Raw genomic sequence first — 11,366 nt, 5'->3', positions numbered from 1 at the left:
TTTATTAGTGATCATGATTTATTAATTTAAATTATAAAATATTGTGTCATCATTTTCAGTGTTTTAATTTGAGTAGGGAAAGTTCTACCTTATTTGTTTTTTATCTTTTTTATGGGGTTTTTGTTTTAGATATAATCCATAACAAAAATAAAATGTTTGTTGACTTTGGACTGGGTACCCATTCTATACAATTGTGGAGCATTTAGTCCAAGGTGTTTTGAATCTCTGGTTTAGTCTTCTATAAAGTATTATGCTTAAATATATTTTTGTCGGGAAACGTGAAATGTTGTCAGGAAGATTAAACATCTCATTTGATTAAACATTTCTTTATTAGAAGTAGTGAGTAATTTTTGTTAAATAGGAAACAAAGAGTTCAAAATATTCTGTACCCTTAGATACAAATTAAATAATAAACATATTTTTTCTTTTTTTAGTTGTATTTGGAATTGAAAGATCTTTTACATGAGAATAGGAAGAATTAAAGCTTAGCTGACTCGATGAGGAACTGAATTAATATGAAGCACAATATTCTTGGAAAATTCTATTTATATTTAATATTTAATTTTTTTAAATATTTATCTCTGTAAAAAATAAGTTTTTTAGTAAATATAATTTTTATGAGTGGAGAAGATGGCCAGGGGTGCGGTCAGCAAAAAAATAAAAATAAATATTAAACTATTTATTCAACATTTTGAACTGAGTTTCAGTTCTTCTTCAGGGAGTGTTTGGCAAGGATTCTGGCTAAACTGAAGTATTATGCAGATCAGTTTAGCCAGAACCTCCCTGATGAAGACCTGAAACTCAAATCAAAACATTGGCACAAATAAATAACTTTTTGTTTATTTGTGTTTTTTCGCTGACCGTACAACACATCGTGATCTGTTTGGTCCTATTAGTGAATGATATTTGTAGCTTTTTTAGTGTGTGATCTGTTTGGTCCTATTAATGAATGACATTTGTAACTCTTTTAGTGTGTGATCTGTTTGGTCCTATTAGTGAATGACATTTGTAGCTCTTTTAGTGTGTGGTCTGTTTGGTCCTATTAGTGAATGACATTGTAGCTCTTTTTAATGATATGCATAACTCTTTGAAGCCATTGATCTATGTAGCTCCTTTTATTGAATCATAATCTCCACCCTTCTCCCAGTCATCACATTATTATTGAGTCAGGGAATGAGAATGTTAGTAGTCCTCTTTTTAGTTAATACAACACCATCCTTCACCTGTTTTTTTGTTTCTTTGCACTCTATGTAACTACACAGCGAATCATCCTATGGGAACCAACCTTTTCTGACCAGAGTAAGATCGAGTTTTTATTCCGTGTGACTGCTACAAAATTAAAGTTAACACGCCCAGGTTGGAATTGGACCAGTGCCGCTGCAGATTTAAAGTTTCTAAGGTGACACCTCAATACACTCGACTATAAGAGCCTCACCTCCTCTGAGGAATTAGCTCAGCTTCAGTTAATCTTCGTAATGAGTGAATCTGATATCTAAAAAGAGCGGTTTTACCCATTACTCACTTAAGCCCTTTTTTTATGTTGAATCTTCACTTATTGACATTACTGTCATAAAGATATTATGTAGTCATAAAGATCAGTATTTATGATTACACTTATATACTTTCAAATAAAAATAACAATTTAAAAAAAAAAATTACAATAACTCCTGCAAGCATTTTTTTCTAGACAATTGATCATGATCAGTTTGAAGGAAATGAACGTATTGTTGCCTATGGTTACAACCATGATGGCCATTTCAATTTTGGGTCCAGCGATGCCTAACCTCTTGGAACAGAAGGCTTGTAGTCCTTGGGTCCAACCACCTGTCAATGAATTTATCTGCAATGATACTATAATCTTAGCTGAAATTTCGGGTAAGTGTATGTTTGAAACCTTGTTGCAATATAATATGTTTTAAAATATTCATTAATTTATTTTTCTATGAATTTAAAGTTAAAATGATGTGATTATTTCAAATTATTATTAGCCAGCCAATCATTAATCAAACTTAAATGCTAATTTCTTATTGTTTTAAGATTTGCACAAGTGAATCTTTGCATGTGATTAGCCTAGTATCTAAACACCTTTCCTTGGAGGTGATAAAATATGTGACTTTCATTGATAGAGATAACCGTGACGAAAAATGTCCTGAAGTCTGTCTGCTCGGCTTTTTCAACGGCAGCCTTTGGCTACTGGCGGGATGCTACTGGACTCGCCCGACCTCTACTCTTCATCGGGGCTGTAGCAGAAATGCTGTCAACAACAGCACACCTACTGGCAGCTATAGACTGGCAGAGCTCACCTTGGGTAGCTCCTATGATGGAAGCTGTCATATCTGGGTTGTTCGGAGAAGGGATTTTTCTACTGGGTGCCAATTGTATCTTCATTGTCAAGTCTGATGTGGAACATAGGACAATGAGGTTGTAATTTGTGTTTCTATTTCTTATTTCTTTTTTAAATGATCCCTTGTTCTTATTGTGAATTAAAAAGTACAATTTTTTCTTCTTAACCTAGTTCTTTTTTCTTTTAGTAAAAAAAAAGTTCTGATTGTATGAAGAAAAATCTGTATGACTTTAACACCTGGTGAAGTTCAGACACTGAAATTTAAATTAATCACATGGAATCCCAATACTAACCAGAACAAGAAATTGAAGATCGATTCCATTTTTCTAAACAAGTATATAGTCGATCACCCTTACCTTTCAATTATAAAAAAAAATTGAGTTTTGAAACTGTTTTAGGATTGAATTGAAATCAATCTTAAGATAAAATACTTACTTTAAGGTTTAATAAGCGAATTTTAGAGTTATAAAAATGTAGGAAGATTTCTTTTTAAACAATTTTGATCTCTTTTCTCTCAACTTTATTCTTTTTAACATCCGACGTTTCGACCTCTCAGGTCATTCTCAAGGATTCCTTATTCTGTCTGTATTCCTTTTTTTTTTCCTTAAAATTCATTAATGCCGGCTAATTGCCTTTGTCCCAATAATTTCTTCTATTAAATTTAGGAAATAATTTAATAGAAGAAATTATTGGGACAAAGGCAATTAGCCGGCATTAATGAATTTTAAGGAAAAAAAAAAAGGAATACAGACAGAATAAGGAATCCTTGAGAATGACCTGAGAGGTCGAAACGTCGGATGTTAAAAAGAATAAAGTTGAGAGAAAAGAGATCAAAATTGTTTAAAAAGAAACTAAACCACTCTCAAACAACTATAATAATAAAAAATAAATCTAATGTTGGAAGATGTTTGGCTGAGATTAGAAATATCTATCTTGTAGGATTATATATAGTGTATATAGTGTCCTAGATACTAATAAAGATAGTAACTAAATTATTAAAAATAAAATTTAAAAAAATATCAATAAATTTTGATCAGGGCTAAAATAAATTTGGTTTTTACTCAATTTTTTAAAATTGATAAATAAATTTGCATAAATTCCCTTTTAAAATAAGAATCATCAAATATAAATTGATTTTGTGTTTGAATTTTGGATAACAGTTTAAAATTGCTGAAAAGCTTTGGTATGGTCTAAATCAGTCTCACCATTTTTCCATGTTTTAAAAATGCTTTATTTTATTGGCAGGAGTTAGATTATTGTACCTTAAAACCTGTATATCCATTGAAAATTGTATTCGCTAAAATCAGTTCAGCAGTTTCTTGTGAAATACTTTCAAGAAATCTAACAGACAAAGGCAATTTACCAATAGGTCCTCAATGCCTAATAGATTAGATATAAAAAATATTCCTTTAACAAAGAAATAAAAGTTTATGGTAGATGAGCCAAAAAAAGTCTTCATTTTTGGAATTGTTGTTATTATGTGTAATTAAAATTGTCATAAAGATTATTTTGCTAAGGAATAACCCACCATCCCCTGTGGTATGAAGAAGAGGATGACAAAAACTCTTGGGCCAAGGAAATTATAAATTTTTTACCTGCGGATAAATAATAATTTAAGTGTATTATTTTATTTATGAGATCGAGAACTAAGAGAATATCATCGCTATCCTGAAATTGTCTCAAAATTTGATTCTGTTAGTTGAAATTGAATTTTTTTAAGAAAATATTTTTACTTTATAATAACAAAATTATCTTTAATAATAATCCTCCCTAATAGCATTTCTACTGCCTAGAGGGTCCTGAACATTCATGAACTTTTCAATGAAGATTCTTTCTAATTTTTTAGTTTAATATTTAGCTCCTGAGAATACAGACTTCTTTCCTCAGAAATAACCTCTTGTCAAAAGAAATAGCACCTCACTATTCTACAGGACTCACTATAGGCCTAATATATTTGGGCCTTTCCTACATATCAATTAGTAATGTCGGTGCTAATGTAGAAAATTAATTATTTATTGTTATTATAACAAAAATATTTTATTTTTTTTCTCTTAAGGCTTCAAGTTTACATGACTACAATGCTATTAGCCGCATTAGTGGCATCAGCAGTTGGTGGGTACTTCTTAGCTTCTGTAGGCTACCGTTGGGTGTTGGCATCTAGTATCATGCTGCACATTTTGACGCTTCTCCTCTGTTTAATCCTTGTCGAGGATGTGAAAACGGAGAGGACACAAATTGTGAGGAGGAGTGCACTTGACCAGCTGTTGGAACTTTTTAAGCCGAGACCTAACATTGCTGTGGTTTGGCTAATGTTGCTGTCTGGCTCTGTTGTGTTATCATTATTTGGAGGTGACTAAGTTATTATTTTATTTCAAGTAATAGGATTATTGTTGAGGTTGAGTTAAAAAAAATTACTTTCTATGAGTCAAACCATAAATAAACGCCAAAGGTCTGAATCTCTGTCTCAAATTTTCTTCATATTCATTAGAATTATATATTTTACATCAGTAGTTTTTTAATACAGATTTTTCAAAATTGTGGAAACAATGAAAATTCAAGATGTTATTGTTCACAAAAATGTTTGTAAATATACAGCCAGTTGCACAAGAGGAATGTTTCATAGGTCATTTCAAAACATATTTGTTTTTGTTTGATATGTAACATAATTTATTCTTTTTTAACATTATTCTTTTTAAAAATCGTCAAATTTTTTAACATATTTTAAATAACTCAAAAAACTAAACACTTAATTGAAAAAAATATTATTTTATTACATTTAGAGCATTAAATTCTGTGTTGACTATACATAGTAATATTGCAGTTAGTAAACAATAAAAAAAAAACTTATTATTAAATCTGTGTAATAAACTAATAAGCAACATGTAATGACAAAATTTATTTATTTTATTTTTTTCAAAATTGTGAATTCATTTTGGGAAAACTATATCTTAGGAATTATCATAAATACAGATGTCTATTAGCAATAAAATTAAATCTTACTGAATGTGCTATAATATAGTTAATAATAAGTAATGTCGTAAATGAGTTGTAGTTTTCATGATATTTGCTAAAATTAATTTGTCATTTTATCTACATCTCAGTGAAACTTCTGGTTATGGATGCAAAAATGAGAACCAGAGAGGACTTATTTCAATTTTTTTGGAAAATGGAGTTTAATGTGTCAAATCATTTATTGCCATCTATTGGCAAAGACATTTTGTTAATTTCAAAACCACTCAAGAGATAGAGCCAGCTTACCAGATAGTTCAATGTGTCTTTATCAAGTGGCTCATAATTTTAAGTGCTGTGTAATGTAATGCAATCTAATGTAAATGCTGACTGAAATCTAAGGTTTCACAAAAATTTGTAAAATAATCCCATAAAAGGATTATTTTCAAAATTATAGCTGAAGATGTTGGTCCACCCTAGTTCTCAATGCATCATTTGATTGTAACCTTTGTCTAGAAGTAATGAACCCTGAAATTATAATTATGAAAGTTCATTTTTTTCCCGTATTTAGTTATAGAATATTTTTACTAAAAAAATATATTATGGTTTTATTTACAGCTGAAAACAGTTTGGCTACTTATTACTATCAGCAGAGGTTTCATTTTACAGTTAAAGAAGCTTCTATATATGGCACTTATCATTTTGCAGTAGCCGTATTTGGTATGTATTAAAATATTTGGTAATAAGTTTGGCTGTTATGTATGTATGAATATAGGGTTACCATAAATTGTATAAGCCAATCGAGGACGTCTTGGTGGATCGGGGAAGGAAGAAGGTGGTGGTATTGAAGATGTGGATTAAAATTTTGTTGTTTTCTGCGACAAAATGTATTTTTTATGTTTCAATGCAATGAATGAATTTTCACTCAATACTTTACTGTTGACTCCTACTTGTGCTTTAAACATGCTCCCTAAGTTTTCGCACCTTTTCGAAAACTTTTACTCGTTCTGAAGCCTCTTCCCCAACATACCCTTTCTTTTAGGCATTTTGTTGACTACAGATTACTAGTAAAACCAATAAAAAATGTAAAAGAACTGAAGATTTGGATATGAGAACTTTTGTTCCCCAGGCAACCCCTATGAATAAAATTTCCCTACTGTTGACAGGGGTTGGAAGATCCCAGAAAAATGGTCTTAAACATTGTTCTGAACATGATAGTTGAAGTTGTAAATGAGCAAATTCAGGTGTCTACTCATGTCTGCAGTGGTTCTGGTTAGATTCCGGTTGGGGTGGCTTGACTTTTATTTTATGTCCCATGGAAACTCGACCCTCCAACTCTTGTTAGAATAGGTTGGTTCCACGTTGGTGAGCCCCTATATATGTCATAAATGGCAATGTATGGGATAAATATATGTATGGTAATCTTATGTATAGAGGTTGAGTATGTCGGGATGAAGTTTCATATGCTCATATTCTTATCATTTATGAAGATTCTGATAAAAAATAAAAACAGGTCACCCCGCAATTAGCCTCAGAACTTGGACATTACCATCTGAAAATTTCTAAATTTTTTTTAGGATTCGTATAATGATTCTAAAACACTTATTTGTTGTTAGTTTTTTACTGATATAATAAATAATTAATAAAAATTACAAACGAATCAGCATAAGAAGTTTTATTTTAATTTTAATAAAGTAGGAATTACATTATAAATTTATTTGTTTTCTAACTTTTGCCTCTTAATGAAGCAGAATTGTGTGTTTTATGAACAAACAAAGGTTATATTATATCTCAATGTTTGATATTATCCCATTCTATTTCAGGTTCTTTTGTCATGGCTTATTTAGTTACACAAGTCCTTAAATGGTCAGATATTCAATTTGGAATGGCAGCTGCATTTCTTACTACCTTGTCTTCGTTGTCGACAGGGCTAGCAAACTCAAAAATTATATTAATTTTATGTAAGCATTTCAATACTGAATGAACATATTTAAATTATTGATATTAGTTTGTTAATGTATTTTTTCCCCCTTAGGTGCTCCATTAGCTGTTATGAGGCTTAATCTGTTTTCAATTCCTCAATCTATACTCTCCAAATGTATAAAAAGTGATGAATTAGGTTTGTTAACTAAAAATAAAAAAAAAAACAAAAAACTTTCTTCTTGTTTTATATTAATTTAATGATTTTTTTTTCAGGAGTATTCCTTGGAATAAGTTCTATCTTTGGGATTTGTGTAATGTTTTTTTTGAATTTCCTATATAACTATGTATTTTCTTTAACATCCAAAACAATGCCTGGTGCATTCTATTTCGTCAGTGTTGGTTGCTATGCTTTTGTTTTGATCTTGTTCAGGTAGATAATTTTATGCAATGTTTCGTTTGAATAAGTGTTGCTTATTATTTTATGACTTGTTTATTTTTCAATAATAAATTGTATTATATTCCTTTTTATTAGTATCAGCTCCTGTTTGTACAAACCTCCTGAGCAATTGGACTGTGGAAGGCCAGATGGCTGTGAAAGAATCGTTACCGAAGACCAAGAGGATTGTGTTAATGCAGAAAACACCTAACTTAATATCTCATTGTATTTTTACCAAAAGTGAGCAAGCCTAAATTTCATAAGTTATTGAAAGACATATCAATAAGTCTGTGACTTGGATTCTTAGATAATATTTTATTGAAATGAGGACATTTTTTCCAATGAAGCCTATTTTACAGTACGACCTAAATCAAATTTTGAAAAATGAATACCATTAGACCTTTTGATCAATCTTATAAATCTTTTGAACAAAAGAGTAGAAAACACACTGTAACCGTTTAAGTAGAGAAAAATCAGTCAAGAATTCAACTAATCGATGAAGGATTTCTCAAATATTCTCAGTAAAAACGAAGATTATGATATGATATTACTTATTACTTGGTGCTGTGATATATTTTTATAGTATGAAAAAAAATAAATAATAAAAATAACACTAGATCTCTTCAAATGATTTTCAACATTTTTTTATAAATAGAAGTTGAGTGCTCTTTGAAGAATTTTAATTACAAAACTCAAAAGCTAGCTTCCAGTTTTAGAATGCTTTCCTGCTCTTCTCGACCTCTCTATTTTATAATCAACTTGTGCTTAACCTTCTAAGGCAACTTTTATTTAGCTTATACCTCAAGTGTATTCACTTCATTTTATTAATCAATATGCCAAAACTATTTTAATGAATTGCAGTTTTTAGGATCCAGAACATAACTAGAAAAAAAAAGTCTGATATAGGAGATTTCTTATTATTGAGTAGAATGAACTGATTATGATGCGGCACCGATCACTCAGCCTTGTAATGAGCTACCAATGTTTACCCAAGTTCATTCATAAACAGGTTCCTTATTCTTTTTCTTTGGATGGAGGTTTCAGAAACAACTTTATTTGCTGACAACTTTATTTTGATTTGGCGAAGAGAGGAGAACAATAAAACATCAATAAGTTGGCTGGGCCAAGCACTTTTTCAATAGCAGGTTCAGTGGATCTTCAAATTGATTATAGAATGTATTTGTTGAAAAAAAAATAGAGCATGTTTTTTTCTTTATTATATACTTTAATTGTCTGCCTTGGCTTTCCTTATGCTTACATTTTCCTGCAATATTACAATCTATTGCATGGATATTGCAAAATTATTGTCAGTGATTTTGTATTTAGTTATATCTATTTATTTTGTTTAACATATTTTTTTTGTCTGTAAATGTTAAAAATAAAAGATGATTTTTTTGAATTGTGAGTAAATCCATGTTTGTGGCATATACCTGTTTAAATACTTTGTACAGTGTGCTCTTTACCTTCAGCTATTATGGTTGTTATTTTCATAATTATTTGTGTAGCCTGGAATGGTATCTAGTGACTTTTTTTATTTATTGATATTATACCAATGATAATAATCAATTAGTTATTTTATGGATTAGTTACGCATCAGTTGATTTGATCTAGTACACTAAAGAGCCACCATCAGTAGAGCCCAGGCCCTGCACAAGATAGTACAGAAGGTATCCTTCCTCTCAATGCTTATTTTTGTCCATGGTATTAATTTTTGGATTAAGGTAATATGAAAAAAAAACTCACTACCTCGAGGATCAATCAATAAGACAACTATATTGATGCAAAGTTTCAGGACTTTTTTGTTTGCATAGTCACACCCTACAGCTAAAAAAACCAAACAGTTTTTTAGAAAAAAAGAATTTGTTCTAATTATTATTAAAAAACTAAAATGTACATAGTATAATTTATGGTTAAAAACTGTAAACATTTCTAATAATTTTCTATTACATAGTGTTTCTCATCAATGTAGAAAGCATCATAAGAGACAATTGTAATTAATATTTATAGCTATTAACCTTAAATTATATTCTGTACATTGTATTTTTCAAATAATTATTTGCAGAAATTTTTTTTCTAAAAAATGTTTTTTTGCTCTGTAGAACATAACTATGCAAACAATAAAGTCAGGAAACATTGTCTCAATATAGTTGTCTTATTGACCGATCCTCAAGAACCTCAAAAACATTTATCATTAACAGTCATGAAAAAAGTAATCGGTTCTATAATAAGTAGAAGTTACCATAATAAATAGAAGCATTTGAAAAGAATTCATACACCTTTTTTTTTTAATTAAAATTTTATTTTAGTGATTGAGGCACTTATTATCTTATAAATCATAATGCTTTGATCTGACTAGTTGCTGTTGATACTCTTTTTGATGTTCAAAGGATTAGTGTCTATAATAAATACCTTAAACAAAATACTTGAGCAGAATCTTAAGGGGAATGCTAGATTGTTATAACTTTTTCTTTAATCATATTTGCCAATTATTTTATTACTCATACAATTATTTAATTAAATTATCATGTATCTATATACTTATAATTATATCTATATACTTTTAATTTTACTTTTTCAAAATGTGTAAACCAACAATAAAAGTGCCTTCTTGTGTTGAGGAAATTCTTCATAAGGAACATGAAATAGTGATGAAAATAAACGATTCTGAAGTATTCTTAGGAAAAATTAAGATTTTGCTACAGTACTACATAGTTTCATCCCATTAGTAAGACTCAACTTGCTAATGGGATGAAACTATGTAGCATTACAAAAAGTATTGACACCAGATTACTTTCTACCATGTTCAAAAGATTAATGCTATAGAAGCTAGTGATAAAATTCAATTACTAATATAATAGTTATATTTTTAATGGATTATTTTTTAAAGAAAAATTTCCTTATGAAAAATCCTTCTTCATGTTCAAGGCCCCTGGCCTTTTCATGGTGACTGTCATGAAAATTACTTCCTCATAAATTGTTTCTCAACTTTCTAAGTTGTTAATTGTTCCTTATCTTTTTCGTTTTATATTATAATAAAATAATTAAAGTGAGTTTTTGCCTGGAAAGATGATAATTCGAGCATTATGGAAGATGGAGCTATGGGAGATGGTGTGAAGTATTTCTGAAATTTAAGGCCCCAACCTCAGCTTAAAAGTGTCAATCTCTTTTTGGATTGTTTATCTCTCTGTTAACCTTATAATTGAAAGGTTTGTAAATAACTGTACTTTAATTTTGAAAAAATTAGGCTGGACTTTTAACTTTTTTGAAATAGTTAATATAAGAACTTTTTTACTTATCCTATCTAAATCTTTATGAATTTTGGTATATGCTACTTGTAAATGAGCAGAAAGGATAATTATATTTGATATTCGTTGGATTAAAGGTGATAAGCACAGCAGTGGATTGAATTAGGAAGGTTATTGATATAGCAATTGAAATGTAGGGGGAAAGGTTTGAACTCTGGGCCACTCTTGACGAAGATAAATTTACGAAGGGTAATAGAAAAATAGAAGTTTGTTAGGAAGGTGTGACGTGTGAGTCAAATTGGAAAAGAAACATTGTAGCCAGCAAATAGCGGAGTTTGGTAAAAAAGATGGCTCAGGTAATCAAATAATTTTCAGAAGTGTAGGAGTATTAGTCCAGTTTGGTAAAAAGGATGAAATGGTTCAGGAAATCAAATGATTTTGAGAAGTCCAGGAGTATTCGTCCAGTTTG

General features: G+C 29.9%; 1 protein-coding gene across 4 annotated transcripts in view; it reads left to right on the top strand.

The window, feature by feature from the left end:
- LOC106690718 (lysosomal proton-coupled steroid conjugate and bile acid symporter SLC46A3) overlaps positions 1–9,051 on the top strand; it is a 25,185-nt gene extending 16,134 nt beyond the window's left edge. For 3 of the 4 annotated variants that reach the window (XM_014436243.3, XM_014436242.2, XM_067052753.1), the window contains exons 3-10: positions 1,688–1,875; positions 2,127–2,421; positions 4,401–4,693; positions 5,912–6,013; positions 7,117–7,254; positions 7,329–7,412; positions 7,490–7,646; positions 7,749–9,051. In XM_014436243.3, coding sequence (XP_014291729.1) covers positions 1,698–1,875; positions 2,127–2,421; positions 4,401–4,693; positions 5,912–6,013; positions 7,117–7,254; positions 7,329–7,412; positions 7,490–7,646; positions 7,749–7,863 — 1,362 coding nt within the window. In that variant the 5' untranslated portion in view covers positions 1,688–1,697 and the 3' untranslated portion in view covers positions 7,864–9,051. The remainder of the gene's footprint in view (positions 1–1,687; positions 1,876–2,126; positions 2,422–4,400; positions 4,694–5,911; positions 6,014–7,116; positions 7,255–7,328; positions 7,413–7,489; positions 7,647–7,748) is intronic. The other variant, XM_014436245.3, reaches the window with a different exon arrangement.
- Positions 9,052–11,366: the final 2,315 nt, after the last annotated feature.

Source organism: Halyomorpha halys, unplaced genomic scaffold (genome assembly GCF_000696795.3).
Source record: "Halyomorpha halys isolate HHAL.00 unplaced genomic scaffold, Hhal_1.1 Scaffold1839.1, whole genome shotgun sequence".
NCBI classification, from domain to species: domain Eukaryota; kingdom Metazoa; phylum Arthropoda; class Insecta; order Hemiptera; family Pentatomidae; genus Halyomorpha; species Halyomorpha halys.
The sequence above is the reverse complement of the archived record's forward strand: the minus strand, read 5'-3'. Positions and strand labels throughout refer to the sequence as shown.